Below are 16,820 nucleotides of genomic sequence, written 5' to 3' on the forward strand. Positions count from 1 at the left end.
GAATACTGTTATAGCAATGCTTAACATTAAAGATCTGGACTCGGGTAAAAATAGCCAAGTTAGATGTTTTATTGGCTCTAATCTACCTTTCAAAATGAAGCCTTCAACAACAGCAAATTTTTATAGCTTGGTATCTGATGACATTTTAGATCGAGAAACAGTGCCAGAATATAACATAACGATAACCGCAATGGATGAGGGTTCACCACCCTTTTCCACAAACAAGACCATTAACTTGAAAATTTCAGATGTAAACGATCACGCCCCTGAGTTCCCACAGCATTTGCTCACAGCTTCCATTGCTGAAAATAATTCACCTGGTATGTCCATCCTTTCTGTCAAAGCCAGTGACAAAGACTACGGAAGCAATGCGCGCATTTCCTATTTCCTAGAGGATAGTCAGCTCAATGGGATGTCAGCCTCGTCTTATTTTTCAGTGAATGCAGAAAGTGGGGAAATAACGGCTGTGCGCTCCTTCGACTATGAGCAAACAAAACAATTCTGGATTCACATAAAATCTCAGGATGGAGGCTCTCCTCCACTCAGCAGCAACGTGACAGTGAAAATCCAGATCCAGGACCAGAACGACAACCTCCCTCAGGTCCTGTATCCAGTGCAGACTGGTGGCTCTGTGGTGGCTGAGATGGTGCCTCGTTCAGCGGATGTGGGCTATCTGGTGACTAAAGTGGTGGCTGTTGATGTGGACTCTGGACAGAATGCCTGGCTCTCATATAAACTACAGAAAGCCACAGACAGGGCGCTGTTTGAAGTGGGCTTACAGAATGGAGAAATCAGAACCATCCGCCAGGTGAATGATAAAGATGCAGTGAAACAAAGACTGGCTGTTATAGTGGAGGACAACGGACAGCCCTCTCGTTCAGCTACAGTCATTGTAAACGTGGCGGTGGCGGACAGCTTCCCTGAAGTGATGTCAGAGTTCACCGACCTGATCCACGACAAGGAGTACAATGACAACCTGACTTTTTACTTAGTGTTGGCTCTGGCTGTAGTTTCCTTCCTCTTCATCACCTGTGTTGTGGTGATTATATCAGTGAAAATCTACAGATGGAGACATGAGCGCCTCTTTTACAAATCTGGTGGACATCTTCCTGTTATTCCGTATTACCCACCCCTTTATGCAGATGTTGGTGGCACTGGCACATTAAAGCCTGGAAGCTATGAAGTGTACGGAACCACTGACTCCCGGATGAGTGATACTAAGTTCTCTGGACCTTTCAGTCAAAGCAGTCAAAGCACACTGAGTGTCGACCACAGTGGCTCCAGGACAGTGCCAAGACTTAAAACAGATAGTATAGTCACAGAGGTGAGATAAGACCCACTCTCGTGCCTGCATGTGTGTGCATGCGTGCGTCTGTGCCTGTGTATGTCTGTGCATTGTTCTTCTCTTTCTGTCATGATATGCCATAGCAGACATTTAAAACACTTACAGTTTTTGAAGAATGAAAATCAAATTGTGTCCTGTTGTTGGATTTTAGTTGTAAGTTGAAATATTTCAAGACTTTCTCATTCCTAATTGTGTGAGGTTTGCAGTATGCCCTTATTCTAAGCATTTTGACTTATAATATACAGTATCTTAAAAGCTCCGACTAAGATTGTATTTTTCCTGTGTGACTAATCCATTGGTATCTTTCATACATACCAACAGCATGGTCCTGTGCATACTCACGATAAATAGCACACTTGTAGATATCTTTTGTTTTGCGTTATACACTAAAATCAACAAAAATGGTTTGCTTCTTCTGCTGAGTCTTTTTAAAGTCATTTGCACTGTACTGCAAAGAGCAACTTGGGATGAATTTAAGTGGAATGGGAGAAAAATAGAAAAATGTTGAAAGAAAACAGTCTGTGGCTCATCCCTGCTGAAGCTTCATACAGACCACGCTCACTTAGAAACACATAACCATGCAGTGCACTACTTTATCAGTGACCTAGTTCCCTTCATAACACCATGCAGCCATTTGCACAGGGCTTCGTGTTCAGACAGAATAAGTGTCTATGACATTATTTCAAATATAACACAGGGGAATCAATATAAATCTGTTCAAAAATGCAATTTTTGGAGATATATTTTTATGCTGATGTTAAAACTGTGGTATTGAAAAGAGGTTGTAGTCACTGCTGATCTGAGGAGGCTGAACGCAAGGGAGACAGGCAGGAGAGGAGGAGAGAGGCAGAGCGGGGGAGGGGAAGAGGCACGTGGTAACCGGCACAGACTCACCATCCCTGTGCAGCATTTGTGTGAGTGAAGCACAGCAGCCATTTTGATCTCTTCTTTGTCCGCTATATAACAAGGTAAAAATAAATCAATCTTGTGTGTGAAACAGCAACATCAGGCTCCTTTTATGCTTCGCACCTTGAAGACCGCAAGAAAAATTGAGATATGATTTCTTTATGAAACATAAAGAAATAAAAGAAGTGAATGCAAGAAGAGCAGTGATTGACTAGTTATATAACCAATGACAAGGGAATAGCAGTATTTAGGATAGAGGCTGTGTGTATTAAATAGGGCATAGTTACACAGTACAACTGACCTCATTTTTATTGAAAACTACAGTCGCTCACAAAGACAAACATTTTAGAAGCATGACAATCCTGCATTGTGTGTGTCTGATTGACAGAGCACAGACAAACTGCTCTTATTGTTTTGATGCAGTAAAAATAAAAATAAAATTGTCTTGCTTAGTTGTACAACTTATTGTTATTTCTTTATGTATTAGTGCTTTTTGTCATGTGTAGCCTGCTTACCTGCAGGACTATTTCTTTGGTAGTCTTGGTGCGGGTATGTTTGCTCAGATGAGTCTTTCTAGTGGTGGATGTGGTTCAGCTGTAAAGTCTGCATGATGCTTGGGATGTGAGCATGTGAAAACTAATGATGACAGACTACAAAGCAAACGCCTGGATGGGTTATTTGTGGTAACCCCCAGATCCGCTGGTATTATTCTTTCACAATAATTAACTCACATCTGTGTCTGTTTTACCTGCTGTACCGGCTGTGGTTAAATCTTTTCAGCCAGATAAGTGATTCAACCTGCTCTTCTTCTTGTAAAAGTTCAGGATGCTGTTTTGTGTTTGTTTGAGGAACCTATTTTTAAGCTGTTATCGGGCCTTTTCTATCCTATACAAACTCCTGGTTAGTAGTAACCACAACATTATACTCTTTCACACAAGCTCCTGGTTCCCACAGGTCTCAACTTTTTTTTTTTTTTTTTTTTTTATGAAGCAGACGGCCTTCCCAGACAGGCTGGTCAGCAGCTGTGTGTCCATGTTTATGCCGGTGGGGCTCATCAACACATTGTGCACTATGTTTTGGGTATTGTTGTTTATACTATCACCATTTGTTTCTTTTTGTCATATCTGACATATTCTGGACATTTGAGTGAAATGTTACTTCTATGAAATAAACTTCTCAGTAAGACAGAAAGTCTGATGTTCTCAAAAAATATAAAACAGGTTCAGAAAAACAATACTCTCTCCACTTTTGAGAACAATTGAGTTATTGTTATTGTTATCACGGTTGAAATTGTTATTGTTATCATGGTTAAAATCAGTAGTAGTTGAAGTAGAAAGAGGAGGAATAGTCACAAAGTGCCTCCCAAATTAACCTATATTTAACTTCTTAAGTTGTGTTGTGGGATTTTGTGAGGCAGAGTCAAAGATGAGGTGTCGGGGCTTCGACACTGCACAGGAAGTTTCATTTAGGATTACAAAGGATTCAAACACAAGGCAATTGATAGTGCAAGCCCACCACTCCCAGTTTATATGGACAACAGCTACAAGAATAATCCCAGTTATTATTCGGATCAGAGTTTATGACTCCTCTCTATGTCAGAGCACTATGCTGCACATAGTGTCTCAGGGTGATACGATATTGAATTCAAAATATATTGAAGTCAAAATATTCCAGATCAGGTTGTTTTAGTTGGGTGTATCTTTGCATGATGCCATGTCATTTAGACATGTGATGGCTTAATATCATGCAAAAAAATGGTATGTGTTGATGTGAGATGGTGTTGTGAAGTATTCGGTTTTTGCTCTGGTTAGTTGTCCTCGAAGGATTCCACTCTCGATTACATGGGTTGATGAGATATGAAACTCGACAAAGCTGTGATTTAGAAGGATGGACAAACATGGATGTTGGAAGGAGAGTAATTATTAAATGTTTTAGGACATCACCAGGTGTTTTTTCATATAATTGTTAAGATTGTTTTTGACATTTGCTTCACAACTATACAGATCTTTGCATTTTTAACTGACATTAGCTTAGTTGCAAAACTGCAATTTTTTAGCTACAACAAGATGAGAACCACTCGTCAGTCTCTCTGTGTTTCCAGCAGGCTCTCCTTTTTCCTCCTGATCTCATTTTCTCCATCCCTCCCCTCCCCCCTCTCCAGCTGCACCACTCTGCTGCAGAGAAAGAAAGACAGTGAGAGAGAAAGGGAGAGGATGATTTCTCACTGTAGGACATTTTGTCGGGTCTATAAAAAGACGTCATACACTGTCATGATATATCTGTTGTTGCTGCAATATTGCTGACATGCAAAATCATATTTTTTGAAATGCTTTTCTCAAATTTGTCAAGCAGTTGTTTAGTACCCAGTGGTGTAGGAAAGCCTGCTTTATTTGACCACGTTTTCACTACATCTGGAGAGTAGTCCTCTCTCATATATATATATATTTTTTCTCTTCCATCTTCTTCATACACAATGTTGTTGTTTTTTCCACCCTGCCAGTTTGCATGCTGCAGGGTGGGATGCGAGCAAATGAGGTGGGATGTGTTACCATAGCAACAAGCTGACTCACTGGCAGGACTGTACCATTTTAGCAAGCCACAGGGGGTCAGCAGCAGATGCAGCCTCTGATATGGGATTGCTCTCAGTAATTGTTGGAACTGGGACCGCAGGAGACACCCCTGTTTCAGAAAAAAAAAAAAAAAAAAAACAGTGCTGCTTGCTTAGATCTGGGGTGTCTGGTGATGGGGAAGGAGGAGGGGGAGTGGGCAGTCATGGCTGCTTGTAGTATTTGTTGTAAAATGTGCTGCCTTGTTTAATTCCTCTTCCATTTTTATGGTATGTCTTGTACATATTGAGTGTGTTAACACATTTGATATGTCTTTATAAATTCTCAGTTTCAGTTCAACTGAAAATGAGAGGCAATTCTTTTGTTATTCAATTTCTTTATTATAGACCAGATGACCTAATTCTCCTATGTAATCTTTTGTGGTTATGTAAACCTTGTATGTGTATCTGGTAAAGGTGATGTTTCATATTGCATACTGTATTTCATAATATAGCACACCACATAAAATCAAGCCTGGGGGTCGTTTGCTTTGTTTATAAAGCTTCAGTTTTCTCCCACTGATACTCAGCTGCAATATTCATGGGTCCACTGTATAAAGATCTAGTGGTTTAATCACGGGGCATCGCCTCGAGGCCCTCTGCTGTTGCTTTGAAGGTAGTGATTTTGTGCAGCAGTGCAGTATTAGGCTTGTGATTCATGCACTCTTAGTGTCATTAATGTTGCAGAAAATAGTATAAGTCCTCATTTTCTGCTCCGTATTTGTAAGGTTAATCGTGTGTGTTTAAAGATAGATATGCTTGCTTTACACTATTTTGGTTATATGCATTAATAATAATACATCTTCATTATCATCAAACATCAAATCCTCAAATTGTTAGTCAGTGCCATTGAAATGTTTTACAAAAGATGTATTACTGGAAGTGTTTTTCATGCTACAGCAACATCGATAGAACGGTTAAAGTTTCTTGTGTCTTTTTCTCCTTCAAATGCTTTTAGTTTCTGTTTGTTTTTTTTTTATATTGTTTATATTATATTAATTATATTGCTTCATTCTTCATCAACGGTACATTTTTACTCTGTTTTTTGTTTGTATGATCAACTTTTAAATTTTTGGTTTGAATAATAGAATATGATGTATGGTTTGATATACAAGTACATGTATACTATAAGAATTACAATATGAAAAGACAGAGAGACAAAGATACAAAAATATAGACACGTTTTAAAATACTGCCATGGTGGTTTTACTGTTGCTTTATATACTTTTGAGCAGCTGGTAGAGTGATTAATTTGTTCTTTAAAATGTCTTGTTCTGTATCCAGATCAAATTCAACTGCTTTATTTGTTTTTTGTTTTGTTGTTTTGCAGCTGTTTAAATCTTGGTTCCTACTTTCACGAGCAATTATTCGATCATTAATCTTCATCAAGTCCGTTTGTTTTTCTCTCGATGTTTTATTAGAGTTTACACCCTGCAACTTGGAATGATCTGTCTTCTATATCCTACATGTTGATTTGGTTTCTTTTTTCCAGGTCATGTTAATTTTCTTTTTTGATGTATTTTTGAATGGAGACTTTTTAAGAAGTTTCAAGGTTCACATGCACAGTTCAGATGATATTGGGATTAATAGTTGCTCTAAATCAGACTGTGATTATTATTTTTTTTTGGGGGGGAGAATGTCTCTGCTGTGGTCTGCAGCTGAGTGTGAAACATGTTATTTCAATAGATTTAAATTTTTTTTTAATGTGGGGTAACTCAAGATACGTTCTCTAACTCTTCATCTTTCCTTCACACTCTCTCTCTCTCTCTCTCTCTCTCTCGTATCTCTCTGTCTGAAGACAGAGAACACAACACACAGCCATCCAGGTCTCACATACTGTATTATAGAAAAAAGATAACTCACTCACATGTTAACCTTGTTAGGAAATTCTGCTCTGATGATTATCTCCTCAATGCATTTCTCTAACCTGAATTTCTCTTTTACAGTACACTACAATACTACACTATATTATTTGACATTTTTGCAAAGAAAACAATTTTTTCCACATTCCTACACATTTATGTATTCTTATACAACAGGCTCGCAATAGACAATTAGTTAACTTTCCACAGACTCTGTGGGTGAACATACACAAAGATAACTTTGTTTATTGTGAGCCTCATGGTAAGTATGCTGCAGGTGGTTTCTGTACTTCCCAATGTCCAGCTCTGTATCATCACTAATCTAACCAAACGTCCATTTTTCTCGTTTTTGTTTTCTCTTTCATGTTTCCCCCTTGTTGCTTGGTCCTGCTTCCGTTTCCTTCCCCATGCCTGTTAAATCAACAAATAAGGTAAGACCAGCCACTTTTCTATTATTCACACAAAAGTGCCTTTAAACAAGTCCAGTAGTACAAACATTAGTTCATCTACAAACATGGCAGTTTACCAGTGAACATAATACTGAATTTAATCTGCTATATCATAATACTGTTACTTGACAGATTACATAGGTGTTGACATCAGTTCAGGGAAGAGGATTTGTGTTCAAAACACATTTTGACTATTGAACAGAACACTAACAACAAATCAGACACTCCATCAAAAGGATGGACACATGGAGGAGATAGTTAGCAGAAGTACCTTACGACATTAGTGCAAATTGGACTGCTCATCTTACAAACAGGCTTACATGGTTTAAAGAAAGTATTAGCAGTGAAGACCAGCTGTTAGAGTAAATCAACAGAGTTGCAGCAATTATCCTACTCAGTATCTTAAATTTTAGACATTGGTTTGGTGATACATGCTGCCCCTCATTTAGTGAAATATAGTGTCACATTACAATCAATAAATGACATATTAAATCACAGTATAAAGACAAACAAGAGCATAAATAGTCAGTTAGAAAATGCTAAGCATGTCATGCAGACATTGGATGTTTAAAAAAAGCACAGGCCTATCTACACTTTACCATACTTGCTTATTTAAACTGTTAAGTGCTGAGCGAGTGTAAAGGATGTATCACACTGTGACATGATCCATAATAATTAAGCACATCCAGCTGAAATAAAATGATATAATTTAAAGTTTACAATTAACAAAAATATTGGCTTTGTGGTATACGGACAATGTAATCTTTGCATTATAACACTGTCTAGTGTTTTTTAGCCCCCAGTTTACTGTTGTTTTATTTTCCTGAATAAAACCTCCACAACCATTTGTTTTAATAAAATGCTATTGGTTTATGTGGCACTTCAAAACTTCAATTCATGTAATTATTAGTCTTTTTATGTTTGATACATTTTTAGTTACTGATTACTTTTCATGAGTTGAAAAAGTTTAATTTATTGTCACATACATTGTTGACATACGTACAGCTTGCTGTACAAATTCTTCACACGAACGCCATCGAAATCTACTCTAATTACCTTAATATTGAAGGAACAGTGCATTACTCTAAAACCTTCCCATACTTTTATAGCTATTCCTTATAGTTTATCACTAATTTAAATGCACTGACATCAAAATAGAAGAACATATCCCGATAGGTCAATGTCACTTCCCAAATTGCTGATAGCTGAACATGATAGTCTTCATCAAGGTAAGGTTTATTGTTGCAGGCTTGCTTAATAAACTTTTATCCGCAAGTATTGATATTCTGTGTTGACACGGCTGGATTAATAACAGCTTTTTTGTGTGTAAGCCAATTTAAGACACTACAGCTTTTAGAAATGTACACGTTATTCATCATATCATATATTTTTTTAATCTACTCTATGTATACAGTGTGTGTTAGGAGGCATTTGTTGACAGTCTCTTGTTCTATCTTGTATGATTCTATCTTACTATTTGTTGCTATCTAAAAATACAAACGTATCCATGGATATTTTCATCATAAACAAAGACTGTCTGAAAATATCTTGTTAAAATGTCTTTGTGATGTCAGAAATCACAATATTTTACTTTTTTAATTAACTACTACAAATGATTACGCATGTACTTTTTCCACAAATAACACATTGATGGGAGGCGGTGGCTCAGGTGGTACAATGGATTGTCCTCCAATTTGAAGATTGGCTGCTCGATCCTCAGCTCTACCTGCCCATCTGCCTGTGCTTGGACAAGACGGGGAACTTTTAGCTGCTCCATACAAGCTGTCAACCTTATTTACATGGTTGTGCATGGTTTTAAGGAACAGACTGAATGAGATTAAGAGTGTTTACAACTTTTGAACAAGGTGGTGAAACTATGCAATCCTGAAGTCCATTTACCTTTTTGCAAGTGCTTGTAGATGTCTGTTTCACTTTTATGTGTGATTTTAGATCAATATTTGCATAAAATGTTGAACTTGTGAAAAAAGATCATAAAAAATTGCTGGGAATATGATAAAGAAATACTAGATTTATAAATTACACTCACTTTAAATCCAAAGCTGGTGTGTCTGAATACTGTATTTTTCAAGCCAGAATAAATAAATAAATATAAATCCCCAAATAAATAATAAATTTAAAAAAAGGGATTTGTATCTGCCACTTTTTGTTATTAGAAATGGCACACTCTTGGCATATTTGTACCGTGTGTGTCATTGTGATACACAACATTATAAATAGTCCTGAGGTCTGTCCTCCCTGCGAGAGACTGGCTGTGTCTCCAGCAGCATGCAGCAGCAGCAGTCGGCCGCCTGTGTGGCGCTGTCCACCCTGCTGGTGCTGAAAGTGGCACTCTCTCACTCCCTCCCACTGGCTGCTTCTCACACAGGCTCTCTTCATCTCCCCCTGTCGCCCACTTCTATTTAAGAAATGTGACTTCTGCAAATATACCTGCAAATATAAAAATATGATGTATTTGCATATTAATTTTTACATCGTATTGTGCTCTGCTTCACTATGTGGTGATGTTATATATTTACATCTGTTTTGTCATTTATCATATAATTAAAGTGGAACTTTATGATATACAATGATCTTATTTTTTTACTATGATGATGCGTCTACCAGGGTTAAAGTTTTAACAACGCAGAATAGCGTGAAATGTTCTAATAAAAATAATACTGCTCTGTCTGCTCTATACCAAGGTATGAGAAAGACTTAAGGCAGGCTATGTCTGAGTGTCTGTGTGTGTGTGTGTGTGTGTGTGTGAGAGAGAGAGAGAGAGAGAGAGAGAGAGAGAGAGAGAGAGAGAGAGAGAGAGAGAGAGAGAGTACACGCCCTCCTGCTCCATCTGCAGCTCCCCCTCCCATCGCACTTGCTCTACAGACCTCCATACGGGTATTTTCTGCGCGGCAGCTGCAGACAGGATTATCTCTGTGAGGCGTGCTTAAAGCCGTGAAGACGTAATGACGTCGATAGCCTGTACTGGCTTTTTATGGCCACGGGAAGGCAACGAAGAGCCTTTTCTGCAACAAAGACCTGTGCATGCATGCAGGTGCATAGAGAGAGGATAGTGAAAGGAATATTATAAACACATTAAATGATTAATCATGCAATTATCAGTCAAGGAATCAGTTAAATCACACTGTTATTAGTAATTTTATATATTTAAATATATACTGGGAGTATTTCAACTTATTATCGTTGTAATGTCTATTTTCTTCAGATATTATAAGAAAATATTTATTTAGAAAAGGCTGATTTAGAAAATAGAAAATACTCTTCAATGATGTCTGTAGTTGAAATGCACATGATGGACACGGGGAGACCCTTTCTGTTGTTCACCCTTCCACGTGAATGATCTGTAGACGCTCACTGGTAATAGGATTGGTGGAAGGAGCTTTTCTCTCTCGACCAATGAGATACAGAGTGGTACAAAGAGATCCACTCTCTTACACAGAGTCGCATCAGCCTCCTGACCGAGACAATTTTCTGCACGGGAGGGGAGGAATGCATATGCAGACGCAAAGCATGACTGACATCGTTTTATTTGAGGACGCAACTCCTTTGGATTATACAACCCTGATATTTAATTTACGAAATTGGGATTCGAGTGGAAAGATACGGGATTCATTGAACGTGGAATAATGTGGAAGAAATTGCCGACATGGCAGGTGTTAATGTGGTGGCATCATTTCTTCCTATTGTGGAGTACAATAGACGGACAGACTCGCTACAGCATCCCCGAGGAACTCTCCCAGGGCTCGGTGGTAGGAAATCTAGCCAAAGATCTGGGTTTGATTGTTTCGGAATTGTATCGGCGTAAATTGCGTATCACCTCGGAAGCTGGTAAGCAGTATTTTAATGTGGACTTGAGGAAAGGAGAATTGGTGGTGACTGACAGGATTGACAGGGAGGAACTGTGTGGCCAACGACCGTCGTGTTTGTTGCCTTTGGAGCTGGTTCTAGATAACCCCCTCCAACTGCACAGAGTTGAAATTGAAATACAAGACACAAATGATAATTCTCCGAGTTTTCTTACAAAAGGACAAGTGTTGAAAATTGCAGAGCTGGTAAATCCAGGCACACGATTTCCTCTAGAGAGCGCACAGGACCCGGACGTAGGCGTCAATTCAGTGCGCTCTTATCTTATTAGTAAAAATGACAATTTCAAATTAACTGTGAAAAATCACAAGGACGGAAGAAAGATCCCCGAATTGGTCCTGGATAAACCTCTTGATCGAGAGAAACTACCTGAACACAATTTAATCCTCACTGCTGTAGATGGTGGCGATCCAGTACGCTCAGGTACAGCAGAAATTACTGTTATAGTACTTGACAATAATGATAATGCACCTCAGTTTGAAAGGCAGGTGTATGAAGCAAATGTCAGCGAAAAGGCAACAGTTGGAACTGAAATATTACGTGTTAAAGCCACAGATGCAGACGAGGGACCGAATGGAGAAATTGAATATTTTTTTGCAGAGCGAACGACTGATCTGGCATCATCAATGTTTGACATTGACCCGTCCACTGGAGTCATAAAAATTAAAGGTATTTTAGACCACGAAACTAACTTTTTACACAGATTTGATATCACTGCAAAAGATAAAGGAAATCCACAGATGGATGGACATTGTGGTGTTGAAATTAGAGTAATTGACATTAACGACAATGTCCCCGAAATAATTGTGACATCGCTAACGACACCTGTATCTGAGGACTCGGCAATAGGAACAGTTATTGCGATATTAACTGCAAAAGATACGGATTCTGGTGACAATGGTAAAGTTAATTTAAATATATCTCCTATGTCCCCTTTTAAATTAAATCCGTCGGTATCTAATCACTATTCACTGGTGACAAAAGAAAGACTCGACCGTGAAAAACATAACCGTTACAGTGTCACGATAACTGCCGCGGATGCTGGAAAACCACCATTAAAAAGTGAAAAAATAGTAATTGTTGAATTAATGGATGTAAATGACAACCCGCCACTTTTTTCCCAGCCCACATACATAGTGTATGTAAGAGAAAACTATGCTCCTGGAAACATTTTGTGTTCTGTATCAGCAACTGATGCTGATTCGGGTGAAAACGCTAAAATATCTTACTCCATACTGGACTCTAAAATGCAGGACGTTTCTGTGTCTTCGTATGTTTACATTAACTCAGATAATGGCAGCATCTACAGCATGCACTCGTTTGATTATGAGAAACTGAAGGTGTTTAAGATTCAGGTTCAGGCAAAGGATCAGGGCTCTCCGTCTCTCAGCAGCAACGCCACTGTCCATGTTTTCATCCTGGACCAGAACGACAATGCCCCCGCTGTTATTTACCCCTCCTCCGCTGTCCTGGGCTCCCTCTCTCATCAGAGGATGCCCCGCTCCGCTAAAGCGGGTCACCTGGTTACAAAGGTGACGGCTGTGGACGCAGACTCGGGCCATAACGCCTGGATCTCCTACAAACTGGGAGAGGCCACAGACGCCTCTCTGTTCACCGTCAATCTGTACACAGGAGAGGTGAGGACTAAACGCGCTGTGTACGAGCAGGACGAGTCCTCTCAGAGGCTGCTCATTGAGATCAGGGACGACGGAGAACCGGTCCAGTCCGCCACCGTCACGGTGTCCATCCTGATCGAGGACGGTCTCCATGAACCCATCTTAGACCTCCGACAGAAAGTGGCCGAGCCCAGCAAGAAAACTGACAGAATCACCCTTTATTTGATTCTGTCTCTGGCCTCGGTGTCCGTGCTGTCTCTGGTGACTTTTCTCATCTTAGCGGTGAAATGCATCAGGAGCAGCAGAAGTAGCGGGAGCTGCTGCACGGGACGGAGCGACTGTGATGATTACAAGAACCCCAACAGAAACCTGCAGATTCAGCTCAACACAGATGGGCCCATAAAGTACGTGGAGGTCCTGGGAGGAGACATGTTGTCTCAGAGCCAGTCCTTCAGGTCCTGCATGTCTCCGATGTCCGAGTACAGTGATTTCACTCTGATCAAACCCAGCAGCACCACAGACTTTAAGGAGGTGATCAGTGTGCTGGATGCGTCGTTACCCGACAGCACCTGGACCTTTGAGAGCCAGCAGGTGAGCAGATAAAAATTGTGTAGCTTTATTCGGTTTTATGTGTTGGTAAATGTTGAAAAAATAAATATTTCATTAGTTCAATTGCAATAAACTGCTCAAAATGACATTATGAATACTATCTATCTATCTATCTATCTATCTATCTATCTATCTATCTATCTATCTATCTATCTATCTATCTATCTATCTATCTATCTATCTATCTATCTATCTATCTATCTATCTATCTATCTATCTATCTATCTATCTATCTATCTATCTATCTATCTATCAAAATCAAAGCGCACATTTCAGTAGTCAGTTGTCAGCACTTCAGCACCATGGAGGTAGACAGCGACTCGCACTGCAACCGATAACTCGGAAACATGGTGTGAGATGTTATTTTTAATCATTATTATTGTTTACATTCCTTCATGTTTAACACAATAGTTTGCAGTATATAATGTGTTTTGTGCGCTTTGGTGTCCCGGGTTGGATTATCATCAAATTAACTCTCCGGGGCAGTGCAGACAGGCGAAAAAAGCTGTGACTTTAAGAGTGTAGATCAACGTGCTTCTTATTGGATCACAGACTTGAACGCTGTGCACCAATAGGATCCAGGACTGTACAAAGCAATCCAGTCCCTGCCCCCATTCAGCCTCGGCGCTGAGACTCCGACAATGCAAAGAAGAGAGAGAGCCATGAGCTCAGATTTTACAAGATGACGATTCCATATTTAGATTTGATTCCATACGTATTAATTTGTGAAAAAATATTCGATCGGGATCACACCAGCGATCATGGATTACAGATGGGTTTTTTTCCTGGCACGATGTTGATTGGATTTGATGTGTTATAGCAGCCCAAGCATGACAAAGAGAAAAGGATATCGAGACTGGAGGTGGCTGGCGCTTTGGTGTCATCATTTCTTTTTCTTGTGGAGTACAATTGATGGACAGACTCGTTACAGTATCACGGAAGAACTAAAAGAGGGAACTGTGGTAGGAAACCTTGCCAAAGATTTAGGTTTGGGATTGTCAGAGATTTTTGACCGCAAGCTGCGTGTTGCCTCTGAGGCCGGTAAGCAGTACTTCAGCGTGGATGCGGGAAAGGGCGAGCTGGTTGTGAATGACAGAATAGACAGAGAGGCTTTATGTGGACAAAGCGCCAACTGTGTGTTGCCTTTGCAAGTTGTAATCGAAGACCCATTGCAACTTTTTCGTGTTGAAGTCGATATTCAAGATGTAAATGACAATGCACCCAGATTTCCATCAAATGATATTAGTTTAGAAATAGCGGAATCCACTGTTACAGGGGTTCGTTTTCCCCTCGAAAGCGCAGTGGATTTGGATGTTGGTAGCAATTCATTAAAATCATACACTCTGAGTAAAGATGAATGTTTTAGTGTGAGAGTTAAGGAAGTCGCAGGTGGAAGAAAAGTCCCTGAATTGATTTTAGCAAAACTGTTAGATCGAGAGAAAAAAGGCTTGCACAAGCTGCTTTTAACAGCTTTAGATGGAGGTAATCCAGTAAGATCAGGGACTGCTCAGATAACTGTCACAGTCCTTGACAACAACGATAATGTCCCTGTTTTTGAGAAACCGCTGTATAAAGTATCTGTAAGTGAAAATGCCGTAGAAGGTACACTGATAGTCCAAACAACTGCGACAGACATGGATGATGGTCAAAACGGAGAAATTGAATATTCATTTGGGGCACACACATCAGATGCGGTTCTGTCTGTTTTTACTATGGATCAAATATCAGGTACAATATTTCTTAAAGGAAAGTTGGATTTTGAGGAGACTGCAAATTATGAATTGGACATTAGTGCGAAAGACAAAGGCAGTCCGAGGATGGAGGGACATTGTACTGTGCATGTTGAAGTTTTAGATATTAATGATAACGCACCTGAAATAATATTGACCTCTCACCCGAAGCCAGTACGTGAAGACTCACTGAATGGCACAGTTGTAGCTTTGCTGAGTGTCAGAGATCTTGATTCCGGTGATAATGGAAGAATTACGCTAAAACTTCCCTTGAAATCTCATTTTTCCCTGAAATCATCATTTTCCCATAATTATGCACTGGTTACCAATGGTGCTTTAGATCGGGAAAATGTTTCTGAATATAAAATTGAGATAACGGCTACTGATTCAGGCTCTCCCACACTTTCTACTAAGAAAATTGTTCCCGTCACCATAAGTGATGTGAATGACAACCCTCCTTTATTCACTCAGCCCTCGTATAATGTGTATTTAAAAGAAAATGGAGTACCTGGATCTATATTGTACTCAGTATCAGCTTCAGACCTGGATTCTGGTGAAAACGCAAAAATATCTTACTCCATACTGGACTCTAAAGTTCAGGACGTTTCTGTGTCGTCTTATGTTTACATTAACTCAGATAACGGCAGCATCTACAGCATGCACTCGTTTGATTATGAGAAACTGAAGGTGTTTAAGATTCAGGTTCAGGCAAAGGATCAGGGCTCTCCGTCTCTCAGCAGCAACGCCACTGTCCATGTTTTCATCCTGGACCAGAACGACAATGCCCCCGCTGTTATTTACCCCTCCTCCGCTGTCCTGGGCTCCCTCTCTCATCAGAGGATGCCCCGCTCCGCTAAAGCGGGTCACCTGGTCACAAAGGTGACGGCTGTGGACGCAGACTCGGGCCATAACGCCTGGATCTCCTACAAACTGGCGGAGGCCACAGACGCCTCTCTGTTCACCGTCAATCTGTACACAGGAGAGGTGAGGACTAAACGCGCTGTGTACGAGCAGGACGAGTCCTCTCAGAGGCTGCTCATTGAGATCAGGGACGACGGAGAACCGGTCCAGTCCGCCACCGTCACGGTGTCCATCCTGATCGAGGACGGTCTCCATGAACCCATCTTAGACCTCCAACAGAAAGTGGCCGAGCCCAGCAAGAAAACTGGCAGAATCACCCTTTATTTGATTCTGTCTCTGGCCTCGGTGTCCGTGCTGTCTCTGGTGACTTTTCTCATCTTAGCGGTGAAATGCATCAAGAGCAGCAGCGGCAGTGGAAGCTGCTGCACGGGACGGAGCGACTGTGATGATTACAAGAACCCCAACAGAAATCTGCAGATTCAGCTCAACACTGATGGACCTATAAAGTACGTGGAGGTCCTGGGAGGAGACATGTTGTCTCAGAGTCAGTCCTTCAGGTCCTGCATGTCTCCAATGTCCGAGTACAGTGATTTCACTCTGATCAAACCCAGCAGCACCACAGACTTTAAGGAGGTGATCAGTGTGCTGGATGCGTCGTTACCCGACAGCACCTGGACCTTTGAGAGCCAGCAGGTGAGCAGATAACTATACATTTGCGATCATATTTATTTGTGTATCTGTTCTGTTGCAGAAAATATCACTATTGCCCTACATGTTTTCATTGTTTACATATTCTTCTCTCAAATCAAATATTTGTTCTTATTTTGCCTTGCTGCCGTGACACACACACACACACACCCACACACACACACACACGCACACACGTATAACGACTATCCGGGACTTTGCCACTTTAAGAGCCTCGATCCTCTTCCCTCTCATTGGGTGTTGGGGA

The 16,820-nt window shown here is 40.3% G+C and overlaps 1 protein-coding gene across 6 annotated transcripts in view; it reads left to right on the plus strand.

The window, feature by feature from the left end:
- LOC308110668 (protocadherin gamma-C5-like) overlaps window positions 1-16,820 on the plus strand; it is a gene marked incomplete at its 5' end in the record, with an annotated part of 84,748 nt that overhangs the window by 28,569 nt on the left and 39,359 nt on the right. Inside the window, one exon of one of the 6 annotated variants that reach the window (XM_080465115.1) lies at window positions 10,642-13,256. The exons of 4 other annotated variants lie outside the window; for them this stretch is intronic. In XM_080465115.1, coding sequence (XP_080321241.1) covers window positions 10,812-13,256 — 2,445 coding nt within the window. Of the gene's footprint in view, window positions 1-10,641; window positions 13,257-13,920; window positions 16,559-16,820 lie in introns of those variants that run through there. One more of the 6 variants, XM_080465106.1, reaches the window with a different exon arrangement.

This window comes from Lipophrys pholis (assembly GCF_963383615.2).
Source record: "Lipophrys pholis genome assembly, chromosome: 6".
NCBI classification, from domain to species: domain Eukaryota; kingdom Metazoa; phylum Chordata; class Actinopteri; order Blenniiformes; family Blenniidae; genus Lipophrys; species Lipophrys pholis.